The 15,409-nt window shown below is 43.9% G+C and overlaps 2 protein-coding genes across 2 annotated transcripts in view; one reads left to right on the top strand and one right to left on the bottom strand.

Moving 5' to 3' along the window:
- CNRIP1 (cannabinoid receptor interacting protein 1) lies at positions 1–7,503 on the bottom strand. The gene is made up of 3 exons (XM_053974193.1): positions 7,175–7,503; positions 6,350–6,494; positions 1–1,439 (listed from the first exon to the last, which is right to left on the bottom strand). Exons 1-3 carry the CDS (start codon positions 7,351–7,353, stop codon positions 1,275–1,277), a joined length of 489 nt encoding a protein of 162 aa, XP_053830168.1. The 5' UTR covers positions 7,354–7,503; the 3' UTR covers positions 1–1,274.
- The window catches only part of PLEK (pleckstrin), a 25,333-nt gene continuing 13,786 nt past the window's right edge, over positions 3,863–15,409 (top strand). The window contains exons 1-2 of the mRNA XM_053974190.1: positions 3,863–3,878; positions 15,222–15,333. Of these exons, the coding sequence (XP_053830165.1) occupies positions 15,286–15,333 (48 nt within the window). The 5' untranslated portion in view covers positions 3,863–3,878; positions 15,222–15,285. The remainder of the gene's footprint in view (positions 3,879–15,221; positions 15,334–15,409) is intronic.

The following is a 15,409-nucleotide window of genomic DNA, read 5'->3' on the forward strand; positions in this document are numbered from 1 at the left end:
GATTGTTTAGGTCCTTTATTACAAAGATCAAAAGTCATGTTTACCATTTACATATACAATTTACAAATTATTCACAAAGGGAATAACAGATATGCAGGAAGTGACAGCTTACTTCAACCCAAGCTGGGGACAGGACAAGTGTAGTCGTTTCCTTGCTTCCCTGTCTTTACTGAAATAAAAGATATGTCTGTTTTCTGTTGTCTGTTTGTGTTAAACACTGATCTAGTGTTTATGAAGCACCTTGAGTTATAACTATGCAAATGCTTGCATGCTTATCTTTATTTGAAAGACTGCAGTGCATGTATAAACATGCACTGGGATCTGCACTCTTCACACTGCTGAGTGCTTGTTGGTCAGAAATCTTGTCAATGAATACAGTGGTCAGGCTTGAAAATGTTGATTTCTAAGATTTAACTGATTTCAGCAATGTGCCATTAAAATAAAAATGGAGTTTAATATCAGAATTCTTACTCTAGGAAATAAATTAAGTATGGCTGCTGTATCTCTCAAGGATACTATATGATCTTAAGATAGGTCTTAGCCATGTTGTTAGATGTCTTGGATAACACAACTGATTTATTGCTCTTCCTTCATCATGTTTTATACCATTTCGTAATGCTATTTCAAAGACTGGGCAACTTAACAAAAAAGAATCCTCTTTAGGAGATTTGGTAAATCAGCAAACTTCACAGAATATCTTACAGCACTTAACAAAAGGGAGAATGAGTTCCCAAATCCCTTGGTATGAAAGCACAATACCAACAGTGCATTAGCTGCCATTTAGCTAAACCTACAAGTAACCATATTTTTAATTTTTGGTGTCCACTGGGAGGACAGTATGACAAGATGCTTGAAGGAACACACCGATTTTGGAGCAAACACAAATGTCAATACAGAAATCACCAATGTGATGTTAATCCAAATTCTAAGCAATGAAGCAAAACACTTCACAGTTGTTACATCTAGTCAGAATAATCCAAATACTTACAACAGTATTATGATATGACTTCCTACCAAGCTATCAGATAATCCTTTACCATGAACCTTTCAGTATTCTCAGGGTGACTGATAAAGAATGTTGCAGATGCCATGGTAAACTTAAAATACAGTAATAGGCAAATATTTTAGTGGCACCACCTGTATATACAATGTAGTTGCTGGAACCTTATGGACAAAGCAGTGTTACAGTATGCCTTTGTTAAGGCTTCTTGCTGGTTTAAAAAGGTAGATTTTTCTTTAGGGAGATTGTCCAGCAGTATTGGTTTCCCATCTCTTCAGTGGAAGGTCTCTTTATTGATCCACATGAGACTGCGTGTTTCATTTGGTTTGCATTCGTACTCAATGCTGCCAAAGCTGTTTCCCCATTGGCAGTGATCCCGTTTGTGGTAGTTGTAGAATTTCACTTGCCAGACTGTCTCAAAAACGCCAATGTCATTAAACTGTGAGGAAGAGGGAATACCAGTGTTAGTGAGCTGATTGTTTTGTTGGTTTCTCTCTCATCCTGAGAAATAGCACTTGTGAAGCTGCAGAACATAAAACACCTGAGAAAAGGATCATTGTTCCTCAGATCAGTAAATCGAAGACCTGTAAAACCTGCTCTAAAAATCAGAAAGTGTTTTACGTATAGCCATACATAATACATGAAGGATCAGATCCTGCATGCACTGTCCTCTTGCACTCACAGCTGGGATAGGCGAGGGAGTGAAAATATTCAAGTTGCCACATGGACAACTGTTACTAAACAAGAATCAAAGCCATAATCTTTCTTAAGATAACAGCTTGTATATACTGTAGATCATGTACCTGTGATCTGCAGTGATGCAGACCATCACTTTACCTTTATTCCATACCTAGAGGCTGCAGTTGAGATTGGGAAGATTCTTCTTCTCCTCAGTCTGAAACTTTTAATGTATCTGCATTTTGGAGTCTTGTATTGTAGTGTATTGACTGAGTGTGCTGCTCTTGCACACCACTTACTACTTTACTGGGATTCTATTCCACATTTTAAATGAGACTTGAGCAAGAGAATTTCTGTGTGCCTATCTGTAACTGCTAGCTGGACTGTGATACTGCAGCTGAGTAATAGGAACTAGTAAAGAGAAAATCAGTCTGTTTAGCAGATAAGTGTCTAATACAGCGAAGTAGTGAGACATTGTCTTTAAAATGTCTGTGCATGCACTTTGAAGTGAATTAGACTGTGGCTATAATAAAAGTTCTGTGGCTATAATAAAAAAGTTCTGTAAAATAAAGTTTTTGTTTTTTTTCTTTAAGCCACTCCTAGACACCTGTACCACATCAGAAAAACATCAGTGAGGCTTTCAAGCATAAATTATGATTTCAGTTTTAATAGTAATGGAAAATTTGACTTCCTATGCCTTAAGACATTGCAGAGAATCTCAAGTGTGGGTGTGAAGCTTGTATGTATTGCCATTGGTCCTAAGCCAGTATGGCTTGTTGATTGTGTTATGTTGTTAGAAGATACTAAATAGTGAATTCAGTGCTACTGAATGGCACCATTCTTCAGTACTTTTTCCCTTTCAGTATTTCCATCACTCACTTTAATGACAGCTTCTTCACTTGCCTGTTTTCCATTCGTATCATGTGCCTGGGAGCTGATCTTTGATCATCTGCCTGCTATAATCACACTTGCAAAATCAGTATGAAAGCCCTTTTACAGAGAAATTGTTCCTGATTTACAAGCAGAGTCTTCTGTACCCAGATTTTTCAGAAGGGCACATTTGTTGTTGTTTTTTTGAAATTCAAGATGTGGTTTGTAAGGTGCTGCTGTGTAACAGCCATTACTTTAAACCTTCCCTCCACCCACCGTGGTAAGTTAAATTTAGCCGTGACAATAACAGAAGTTGCTGTGTTCTGTAAGTGGAGGGGTTTTATTGGCTCCAGTTACAAATGTTACCTTGAAGGAGTAACTGAAATATTTCTGCCACTTCCTTTGACTAAGAAAGAATCAGATGTACAGGCTACTTTATCTCTCTCAGCAATTAAAACCTTAATTAAGAACTTTTTTTAATCAATCACCTTTGATAGTAGTCCTGTTACACTTATAATGCAAGACAGTAAAGGTTAAGCACATTGGATATTACTGTGCACAGTCCACAAAACTTGTCAGAGAGGAGAATCCGCCACCCTCAGTGCAGAAACTAAGGAAGGAAAGGCATTTCTAATAACATTTGTAGAGGGTGATATGACACAAGAGCATAATTTCATTTCATTAATGTATGAAGGATCTGAATTTCAAAAAGATAGATGAAGAAAGCAAATTTAATTTTCCTTCAATGACCCAGTTTGCTGAGCTACCCTGAGTAGTTTGACTGCTGTGGATTTCCAGGAGAAGGAAAAAATTAATTGCAGAGCTTTTCTACTACCATGTGCCTCCCCCAGCCCAGCACTTAGCTGTGGGTATTCTCAGCTCAGTCAGAGAGAAAGAGAAAGGTTTTCTAACCAGGCGACAGCCTGGGAAACAGTTGGGAAAGAATGTAAATAATTCTCTAATCTATCTTGTTATTCATATTGTTTATAGATATGTCCTGCTACTGTGCATCATTCACTGCACACCAATGGTGTGGGATGTTTTTACTCTTAAGACCAATGAAATTACTCTTCTCGAAGTTCTCTATATAGAGCGGTGAATTTGAAATAGAGGAGAGAGTTCATTTTCTTAGCCTTCTAATCTGGAGTTCTTTGCTCCCATCCTGCTCAACAGTGTCACTTACCCCATGCAGAAGCTCTGTGGCATAATGAACATTCTGCATCCTCAAGCTCCCCTGAATTCCCATGGCTCCTGCAGTTGAATCCTGGCTACTCCACTGAGCTTATATATGGGCATCCCCAGGGAGGAAGAATAGCCCTGCTCTTTGCAGGTCAGGCTTCAGGTTAAGTGTATTTCCCTGTCTGCTCTTCTCTATCATCTGGTGCTGTAGTAGTAAATAGTTATTTAATCACTCCCTCTGCATTTACATGCTGAGATGATTTTATAGTTATTACTGTGAATACAGTTCTAGCTTCTTTATTCAATCTTTGACTGGTCTGATCAAGAATAAAATGAGGTCCAAAGGCAGGCTTCTAACTTAGTTTAGACCATTTACCAGACAGTTGAGCAGTTTCTGGATAGTGTGCATGATTGCCCAATCAGGTAACAGAAACATATAATCAGATTCTGGAATTCAGAAACAGGACTGCTGTTTAACATGTATAAACTCTGGCTGTTATGGGACAGATGTCTACTAGCCAGTTAAAGCAGCAACACAAAGAAATATTTGTTTAAAGTTTCAAAGCAGATAGGAAAGAAGTTCTTATGGATCTTAATGTACCTGAAGTCATTCAGACACTAGATTGGCAGTATCAGACTTGGTTTTGACTGCAGGACTGATCTCACAATCTATTTCTAATGTGAATTCAGTTTTTATGCCTAAAATAGTGTCCTTATCACCATAGGATGCATGGGGATTCTGTCTGTTCTAGAAAAGGAAGTGGAGGCAGAAGTTCCTCATAGTTGAAGGAAAGAGGAAAATTTAAAGCTGTTTGCAATAAGCTCAGTTTTGAAGATTCAGGAAGTAGGTATCCAAAGCAGTTTTCAGACTGGGGTATCTGAGGCTTGTTCCCTAAATCTGTTACAGCTCTGCTTAGCTAAGCAGCTAAATGGTGAGTTAAACATGTAAATCCCTGTTGAGTTGACTATATTTAATACTTAAAAGTATCATTTGTGGGTATCTAAGTCTGTACTGATGAACCTATCTATCAAGATCAGTTCCTAAAAGGAATTAAGGACCTTGTTAATGCTTGAAAATCCTATTAGCTTCATGGTTAATATCCCAGGATCTGATCTGTAAAAGCAGCTCTTTGGGCAAATATTTGGCTACTCATTCTGATGCTGCAACAAACCAGGTCAGAGCTTGTAGCTGAAAGTCAGACCCTCCTTACATTTCATCCGTGATTTGACTTGGTTGTCTCCAAAGGAAAAGTTAAACTTCTAGATTTTCAGAGTTCACATCAGTGCTGCACTTAAGGGTAAAGGTGACCAGCAAAACAGAGATGCCTTAGTCAAAGCAGATGGTATTTTGGGATTGCTGTCCTTTCTCCTCCTGGTGCAAGGTGAAATATAACTACAGTGATCAACAGTGGCATCCAGCAGCTATGCTCAGCTTGTTATGAAATAATACTGTGTTTCGTTTTCCTGGGTGTTAAAAGGAGGTGGCTGTATATAAAAGTAATTAATGTAATACTCCATATTAGTCTTAATAACCTAAGATTATGAAATAGTAATGTGATGTGGTCTCCAAAATTAAGTTAGGCACGCTGTAATTATTAGAAACACCAAATTGAGATGTTACAGTTCTTATTCAGAAGGGGATTACTATGCTGAACTATGATTCCAGGAAAAAAAAAAATACTGAAGAGCAATATGAAATCTCGTGTGCAGTAAGCAAATATCATAAAATTCTGAAATCTGGTGGGCTTGTATAAGCTGGAACAGACTCTTAAGAGAGCTTCAGATGAAGATGGCTTACTGCCTTGATTCCTTTTTTTGGTACAGAAGACATGGAATAAACAACAGGAATCCCTCACAGCTATAATCAGGAGAAGAAAAAAACAAACTGCCAAAACCGAGCATACCACCCAAAGAGTGCTGTGGAATTCTGCCTGCTGCTCTTCATGTCTGCTCTGCTGCCTTGTGGGCTGGAGCTTTTGTCATCTCTCTTTTGGGGCCATGGAACCTCTCTCTTTAAGACTGGGGTGAGGAGCCACTTAAATATGAACTTAGGTTTGTGGGTGCAGATAATGGAAACATATGGGAAAAGAGAGAAGACAGCCTGGGGTGTTGTTCTCATGCATGCATCTAGTCTCTGGCAAGTCCTCAGGCATGCTGAAGGTGACAGATGGAAGGGGAGAGCAGTCGCCCCTTGTGCTTGGGGCATGTTGTGTGCCAAAAAAAAATGGTGCTGCCAGGCAAAAGAGGGTTCCTGTATGCCAAGGGATTGCATTTCTAGCCAACAACCTCGGTGGGAGCTGCCTGATATGTATAGTACGTCCTATAGAAGGGCTGGGGTGTTCAGCTCACAATTCTTTGTGCTGCAGCACCCCAAAGGGTTTTGCAGGTTTCTAGAAAACCTTCTACTTCCTCCTGGCCTTTGCTGTTTTCTTGGGAGAGAAGGCAGCAGGATTTGTATTTTCCAGCTATGTTCTGGCCAGCGACCTTAGTGACACAAAGCAAAGAGGAAGGCAGCAGCTGCGACCGGACTTTGCCCTGGAATATTTCGCCACATTCTCCCTGGGAGTCAACCCCCTGCTGGCCTCCCTCGTCCTCTCATGGCAGACTTGGAGAACCACGTACCTGCATGTTGACTTGGATGGGTTGTCTCTCCCCACTTTTGGTATGGGGCACCCCTTCTGTGTCGTAGATCCCTGTGTAAGAGGCCACTTGTGCATCCCGTGATTTTTCCTCCAGTGGGACATTGACACCGCCGATGCCCATGGTCCTACAAAAAGACAGGATCCAGCCTTTCACAGCCCTGAATTCCCCCTTCCTTGGCAGTTTGGAGCCAGCACGTGGGTTTGCAGCCTGGTAGCCTCTGTGCTGGGGAAAAGCTTCAGGGATTTTAGCAGACCTGCATGTGCTGCTGACTCATTGGGGCGCCTGAAATATGGCAGGGCTCTGCAGTCACCCAGGGAAGGAGTAGAAAGGAGAGGCAGGCGGGATCTGATTTCGAATGGATAGGGAGAGGTTAGTCGAATCTCTTCGGCGGGGCTGCCCCTCCACCCAGAGCTGGTTCCCCATCTGGTCCCCGTCCCTGCTTTGCCACGCCGCAGCGAGGCTTGGGCATTGTGTAGGAGGAGCTTCTTCCTCCAGCGAAAACCGCGGGGAAGGAGGGAGAAAAGGAGCTGGGCTTGAAAAATCTCCGGGAGAAGGTGGGGAGGGAGAGGGAAGGCAGCGATTCCCACCCGTGGCGTCCCCCCAGGCCAGCCAGGGGGAGCACAGGGAACAGCTGGCGAGGGACCCAGAAACGGGGCCACCGAAGTAAAAGGGCGGGGAGGGAGAAATCACGGAAGCCCTGCGCTGTCAGCCTGCCAGGAAAAAACATTAAACGTCTAAAAATAAAGCAGCGGGGAGGGAGAGGAGGGCCGGGGGAGCCGCCCCGAGGAAGACGGCCGCACTTACGTGGCCTGGACGGTGCCGGGTCGGAGGGACACCTCGATCTTGTACTTGGCCCCGGTCAGCAGCTTGATGGTGCGGTTCTGGCCGAAGCGCTGCCCGTCCACCTTGAAATACACGGCCCCGTCGTTGGGCTGGATCTTGAGGGAGACGCTGATTTTCACGAGGCCGGGGATGTCGCCCATCGCTTGCGGCCGGAGGGGCCTGCGGGCTCTGCGCGCGTCTCGCCCCCTCCGAGGAAAGGCGGCTGGCCGGGAGCGGGGGAGAGGAAGAGGAGGAGGGAGAAGGAAGAGGAGGGGCTGCCGGATCCCAGCCAGCCCAGCCCTTCCCAAAAGCAGCGGATGAGATACTTGATTATTTATTTTCCCTCCCATTAATCGCGGCGTAGCATCTGGGCGGTTGATGCCTTTCCCCTCTCTTCTTCCCCCCCGCCTCCACTTCATCACCCCGCCCCATATCCCGGTTTGGGGGACATTTGCAGCTGCTCAGATTGCAGCCGGTTTCCAGGGAGTTAATCCGGCCCCGATTACTGCAGCCTTAATCCCGCGGTTCTCCCGGAGGAAACGAGAGGGGCCCGGGCCGGGCTCCGCCGTTCAGCACCACGGGCGCGGACAGCGGCACGGGCAGGGAGCGCCCCGCGGGCTCCTCCGCGGGTCCCGGCCGGGGGAGCCCCGCAAATCCCCCCTGACCCCTCACATGGGGGAGCCCCGCAAATCCCCCCCGACCCCTCACATGGGGGGAGCCCCCGAAAATCCTCCCCGATCCCTCACCTGGGGGGAGCCCCTCCAAACTACCCCTGACCCCTCACCTGGGGGGAGCCCCACAAATCCCCCCCGACCCCTCACATGGGGGGAGCACCCAAACCACCCCCGACCCCTCACTTGGGGGGAGCCCCACAAATCCTCCCCGACCCCTCACCTGGGGGGAGCCCCTCCAAACTACCCCTGACCCCTCACCTGGGGGGAGCCCCTCCAAACTACCCCTGACCCCTCACCTGGGGGAGCCCCGCAAATCCGCCCCGACCCCTCACCTGGGGGAGCCCCGCAAATCCCCCCCGACCCCTCACATGGGGGAAGCCCCTCCAAACTACCCCTGACCCCTCACCTGGGGGGAGCCCCACAAATCCCCCCCGACCCCTCACCTGGGGGGAGCCCCTCCAAACTACCCCTGACCCCTCACCTGGGGGGAGCCCCACAAATCCTCCCTGATTCCCTCACCTGGGGGAGCCCCGCAAATCCCCCCCGACCCCTCACCTGGCGGGAGCCCCCCAAAGCACCTGCCTACCCCTTATCTGGGGGGAACCCCCCCAAATGACCCTCTGATCTCCCACCCGGGAGAGGTTCAACCTCCCGAGGGTTGATCGAGCCCTCCGGGGTGGGCTGAAACATCGGTGTGGTGGCACGGAGGGGAGGGCAGGCAGCAAAGAGGTTTTCTGGTTCTTCTCTCTCTCCGTGCAGCAAAAGGTTTTGTTGAGTCACCACGCCTGGACTGAGGGTCACTGTCTTGCTCCCTGAGGTCAACAGTCAACATCAGCAGGCCAAGGTTTCTCTTGGGATTATTTTAATCACTTCATTGCAATCCTCTTATTTAAACTGAAAAAACCTCCTACACTGTAACCGCACTATAAGATCAGAATCTCTCGTTTTGAAGTCTAATACTACTCTTTACATATGGCTGGTGCTCTTTGTTCAAGAACAAAGATCTTTGAAACTGAACAATTTGCCATAATTCAACTCTCAGCCTGTCTCATTCCAATCTAACAGAGATTACTTTTAACCCAGGCAGGTTTGTGCCTCTTTTCCATTCTTTTTTATTTGTTCTTGTTTGCTGTTAAAACTGTAGCACTCTTATGTCTGACACAAGCTTTGGGCCACAAATATATTTTTTGCTTGGACATTATGGCAGAGTTAATGGTTTTGTTAGGAGAATTTCATAGGTCCATGTTGCACTGGGCCTAACCTGTTCTTTATTTCTCTAAGGCTGGGATGTACATATGATGCTGTAATGTAAACTAAGCCAAATTGTAGATACAGCATTGCCCAGCTGCATTTTCTTATGCATGAAAGTTATTCAGTGATTTAATTTTATTATGAATTTTAAGCAAAATAATACATTCTGCTGAAAAAAAAAAAAACAAACCCCTCAAATCCTACTGAATATCCCTTGCTTAGGGTCCAGCTAGACACAGGCTTCATAATGTGTTCAGCCATTCAGGTTCCCACAAACATATGGGCAGGATATGATCCCTGCCTCTCAGAACTGTGTATCTGCAAAATTACTAAACAAACAAAACAAAACCAACCAAACAACACCCACTCCCAGTGCATTTCTCCTTATGTCTTTTCATCACTGCAAGAGGAATCTCACTTTGCATTGCATTCTGCAGAAACTGCTGCATTTTGTGGCTTGTTGGAAGTTCTGCTGGCAGTAAATGCCCTTTCTGTAAGTTTAAATGTAACTCCGTATGAAATCACAGAGGCCTGACCTGTGGGGAATCTGATACTACCACTTAAAGTGGTGTGTGAAGAGTAATGGCCATTGCCAGGGATCAGATTTACTTGCTTCATGGGCCAGACATATCATGTTGTAGTAAATTGTGTGTAGCTGAAGACATTGATTTCAATTAGCTTCCGAAGTACATGAGAGGTCAGATCTATAACAAGGCTTTTTTTCCCTCATTATTTCTGCCTGAATGATTATCTTTCTATGGACACAGCTCAGACTGGGACTTTGTTCCTGACCAGTACTGGACAAACGTGAGGGATAAATAAAAAAGCATCATATTATGGAATGTGTATGTATAGTAACTGTCTTACCATATGCAAATGTAACATGGTGAGAGTAGCACATTTATTTATGAAGAAGAAATTCTTAATTTAGGCAATGAACTTCTTTTGATTGATCTAATAATTTCACTTGTTAATGCATTTACTTATCTGATCCTATCAGATGTCCTTTACCAGTATAGATCAAGGGAAGGGCTTGCCTTTGCTAAGTCCTTCTGGGAGATTAGTTTTGTTGCTGCCCACCTTAATGGCCCTGACCAGCATCACCTGGGGCTGCCCATGGTTTAGTTTTAGTTTAGTTTTAGTTTCCATGCCCTTCCTGAATTACACTTATGACGGCTGTTCTCCAGCTCCTCCACAGACATCTCCAGCCATGGATGCCCTTGACCTTGCCCTGCATGTTGAGTACCTGGCTTGACCTCAGCCCAAGGATGGAGGTGTTTGATGCTGTGGGATAGGCCCTGGCTAGAAAAACCAGGCCCTTCCACTTCCCATGGGGATTTTCTATGGGTCCCAGATCTCAGGCTGCTACATTACCTGATGTAAATCACTTGATATTCTGTAGAGAGCAAAATACCTGAAGGAAGAATAGTTGGTGTGGTTTTTCCACAAGCACAGTAAACATGCTGACATTTACAAGATTAAAATCTAAATAAATCGTCATAGACTTAGGACAAAGTCCTATTTCTCCTAAGCCACAGCAGCAATTTGCTTCTGGGAACAAAAAGATAAAGTTGCCTCAATTCCTCCATTCTCTACACCTACATTTGAGGGGTGGGGCTACAATATTTAATGTCTTTCTAAACTGCAAGACAGTTTTTCTGGTTTTTGTTTGTTTGTTTGTTTTGGGGGGTTTGTTTGGTTGGTTTTTTGGTGTGTGTGTGTCTGTGTTTTGCTTTGGTTTTTTTCAATCCTTCAAACCTACTTTTCATTCCCCTGGCAGCTGAAGCTTCCCAGTCCGTTGTGTGGAGTCAGCAAGGTACATTAAGCTAATTCCCTGCCCTTGGGGTAGGAAGATTGGAGCACTCACCTGTGCCCTGGCAAATGCCTCAGTGCTTTCGAAGGGAGTGGTGAGTGAGTTGTACCCAGCAGTTCTATACCCCTTTTTCTTCCTAAGACTATGAAAGTCTCACACATCCTGCAAGCTCTTAGCTTGATAACATGCAGATGAACCAGGGCCTATGCTTTATGCAGGTCTAAATTATCTAGAAGACATTCTGGAGAGATGTGTTTGGTCTCTGGATTGCACCTACTCCATATGATCTCTCTAGGCATGATAATATGTGTCAACTGCATAAGCTTTCAAGTATTAACATTTGTGCAGACCTTCTCATTAATGCATTAATCCTGCTGCAAAGCTCAACAATCATTTAATATGTAAAATGTACCTTGAGGAAGAGCAAGATGGTTCATTTAAGATGGCCAAACCACAGCATTTAGATTCCAAAGTGACATGTGATACTTGTATTAGCATTTTTATGCTTGCCCCTCTTTGATTAATTTCTTAACACAGTGCTAAATTTGGAAATGTTGTGGTTTGGGGTTTCTTTTCAAGAAGGATATGCAAAGCCACAATCTCTCATGCTCTAAAAATAGCCATATGTGTGATTCTGTATGTAGGGAATTGTGCTAAGGCTTGCACCTGCCAGCTCTCAATTTAAAACTTTGATTCTTTCAAGCCCTGTGCCTCTGTTCAGAATGAGAAGTGGTTTTTTACTGAAATATCAGCTGGACAGTCTTTATCTTGTTTGAAAATCACTTGAGTGCATCATCTTTCCCATACAGACAATAATTTTGAACTTATAACATTTGTTATAATTTCCCCTGCAAGTGCAGCTTGATTTGCTGTAGTGACATATATTTATGGAGAGGTCATGTGTTTTGCTGTAGATTAGGTGGAACATGTTAGAACTGTCCCTGCAAGGGCTTGTGGAGCAATGGAGCAGGTGTAACTGAGAATTTTTCCTTCCTTTCAGCTGCTGTATAGTTCCAATTTTTGGTATAAACACTTCTTAGTCCCTCAGGTAGATCTCTTGCTTAGATAAATGTGGTTTTGTTCAGTGCTTGCAGGAACTCATATTCTGAAGTAGCAGAAATAAAGCAGAATTTTCTGAAGAAATACAGCAGTAAGTTCTCCTGTACAACAACAGTGAACTGAGCTAACATATTCAGTTCTGCTGCAGATTTTGATACTGTGACAAATTCTGCTCATCTGACATCATGCACCTTTACCTACTTGAGACAGAAATGGAGAGGACGTAGTAAGTTATAGCAGACTTCCACATTGCAGGTTATCTTCTCTTTCTGACAAAGCTCTTCCTCCCCTTTGTGGAGAGGTAAAAGAAATGCAGCTTTTCCTCTCTCTTATACCTGGTGCTGCTCTTTAGGAGTGGCTGGACAAAGAAGACCACATCCACAGTCCACACTCCCTTGCACCTGCCACAGCTACTGTGTGTTGAAGGACCATTTTGCCTCACATGAATGATTCAGCTACATCAGCAGGTTTCTGTCTGGGTTGGGGGGGATGAAGTGCTGATTTCCCTGCAGTGGTGTGTGGTAAATGAAACCAAACCTCAGCGTTAAAGAACAGGATTGTACCAGACTTGTAAAGTAGAACAGCAAAAGGACCAGCTGAGCATTGAAGCTGAAATAGAAACAATATAGGGAAGTGTTACAAAAGTGGTTGCCTTCAGCTAACATTAGATGGAAGTTATTTAGTGTTTTGACTGAGTAGAATAAGTAGTAATGGTAAATTCTGGAGCCTTTGGCTAGGTGTCACTGTGTTTAGATTTACATTTCATACCTCCAAAGGCTTTTTATGTAGGTAAGTGAGAAAAAGGAGCTTTTGTGAATTGTGAATTGATCCTTTTCTGTTTTCATTAAACCGCTTTTTAGTTTAGGGATATATAGTTATTCTATTGAGGAGTACCCATCCCTGGTCTTCTCATATCATCAATTTATTGTGCAGGGCCCTGTCATCCTGATTCAGCACAAACACTGAGTCAGCAGGAGCAGGTGAGCAGGAAAACTGCACAAAGGATGCCTGCAGGGAGGGAAATACTGGCAGGTCCTTTTGTCTTTGCTCCACACAAGGCCTTCCAGCTGGGGATGGGGCTTCCTTTCCTCAGACCTGAGGTGGGGGAAGCAAAGTAGAGACAGAAGGAAGAGCTAACTGTGATTCTGTTCTCAGTCTTTAATCATAGCTCCAAGCTCTGAAGCATTATGTCCTCAAGGCAGATAATAAACCGATAATTTGGCTTCCAAATTACACTTGGAGAGTTACTGTTGTCTGTGACTGGTATTTTTGGTTTATCTAATTGGAGAAAAGGAAAACAAAGTATCTTTTCCTGGAGATAGAACCACAGAAATGAAAGGGAAGAGAAGGAAACAATTCACCTTCTTAAAGCAGAAAGAATTAGCGACCAAAAAAGACATTATACAGGAGGATTCTACAAGCTACTCAGTCGATCAAACATCCTTTTAAGACTTATGGGGGATGAAGAGAACCTTCACAGAAATATAACTCAGAAATCCAGTTAGATCATCTCTGCTCTGGGAATCCAGAGCATCTTCTGTTCATTCCAAGTCCTGGACCTGGTAGGCAAATTTTCTACTGTAAATGTTAGACAAGGTTTTTGATCACTTTTTAGTGGTAAACTTGTACTTTTAGTTCCAAGAGCCATGAAATTTTATTAGGTCTGTTTGAGTTTCTGTCTCTAATAATTTTAAAATCTATTTGTTGAATTCAAGTATGCTTCACAGCCAGAGAATACATGGAGTCTTTCATTTGCAAACTGATGGATGATTGGCTTCATCAGCAACTAGTGCCTCTAATAGCAATAAGATCCTTACAACAGTTTGACTTACATGAGCAAAGAACAATGTACTGGGACTGCATGTTTTAGAAACCCCAAACAACATAGTGATAGATTAAATCATCACAAAAAGGTATGCTTTGGACAGAATGCACCATGACATAACCAGAATGTTTCAGGTTAAAGTGTTTAACCTGAAACAGGTGGTATAGACAGCTGCTCTGCCTGCAGAGAGACTGCATGTGTCATTTGAGCAGCAACTCATTGAGAAAGACCTGGAAAAGGAAATTCTCCATTCAGATAGTGAGGAGAAACACCCAGCAATTGAGATAGTGAAGCATTGACACAGATAACCAAGGAAGGAGTGGAGTCTCTTCTGTGGGAATACCACTAAATAGGCATCAGTGAGGAATGTACAGGAAAGGTCTGTGAGGTTCTGCTACCCCTCTGGTCCTTTATCCCAGTTCTTGTCAGACTTCTGAGTAAGACTTCCTTCAGAGAAGGCTGACACACGAGAGTCATATGGAGAACAGGAATTTCTGTCTGTGAAAGAAGTCCCTTTTTAGGGATCTCTACACTTGGCAGAGGTGACAGATGGAGTCACCCTGGGCTCAATCAACACTTATCTGAATGAGCTTAGATGCAAAAGTGACCTGGAATCTTGTGCTTGGAAGAACACCATGAATCTTGTGCTTCAAGACACCATGAAGCAGCCTTTTACTGCTTGCTATATACCCCCACTTTCTTCTATATGGGGAAGAGGGATTGTGACTGGTATTTATTTAAAAACTATGGGTTTGCCTTGTTTTTTTCCCAAATAAAGCCAAATAAACTTTGCAGCAAGTAAAAGATGCTTGTAGAAAGCATTTTGTGGTCAGTGCTTTATGTAATGCACGGGTCTAATCCATTTGTACCTATTTGATAGCTGATGTCTTTGGGAGGCCTCAGCATCAAAATCCAAATCCTGATAAACAAATTTCTTATGTCAGCAGAGGGCGCATCCTCGTATACCGGGTGAGGGTCCTCCACCTTCCTGCCAGACTCCACGTGCTTGCCCTCAGGGAGCCAGGTTTGGAAGGCAGGGTGAAGTGAAAGCACTGATGCGTTGGAAACCTGTCTCTGAAATCATTTGGCACACGCCAGGCAGCAGCACCACGCCCTTTGTGTTGTTTTGGTAGAGCTTATGTATTTGTAGAGCAGGCCCAGTTTCTTGTGGCTGAGCACTGAAGTGCTTATTTAACTTCCCAGGACCCTGTCATCAAGGCTGGCTGTATTTGATACGATGGAGGGTTTTGTCAGGCTGTTGTCTGTGCTGTCAGAGACAGACTATAAATACACATGTACTTCTGCATTTCCCTATCTCTCACTCTGTAAGAGGAAATGGGCTTGCGATTAGCATTGAGAGGAACTTGTGAAATGACACAGCTGTACTGTAAAAACACCATCCCACAGCCTTTGCTGCCAGAGGAACTCAACAGCCAGCACTGACAGAGCCAAGAGCAGGATTGCCCAAGCCATGGAGCGAGAGCCGATGCGCATAAGGGAGGGATACTTGGTTAAGAAGGTAAGTGGGGTAGTTTTGGACTGAGTGGAAGAGAAAACTAACTCTGAACAAGTTGAGAAGATGTAGGGAAACATAC

The sequence above is a fragment of the Vidua macroura genome, chromosome 3, assembly GCF_024509145.1.
Source record: "Vidua macroura isolate BioBank_ID:100142 chromosome 3, ASM2450914v1, whole genome shotgun sequence".
NCBI lineage: Eukaryota > Metazoa > Chordata > Aves > Passeriformes > Viduidae > Vidua > Vidua macroura.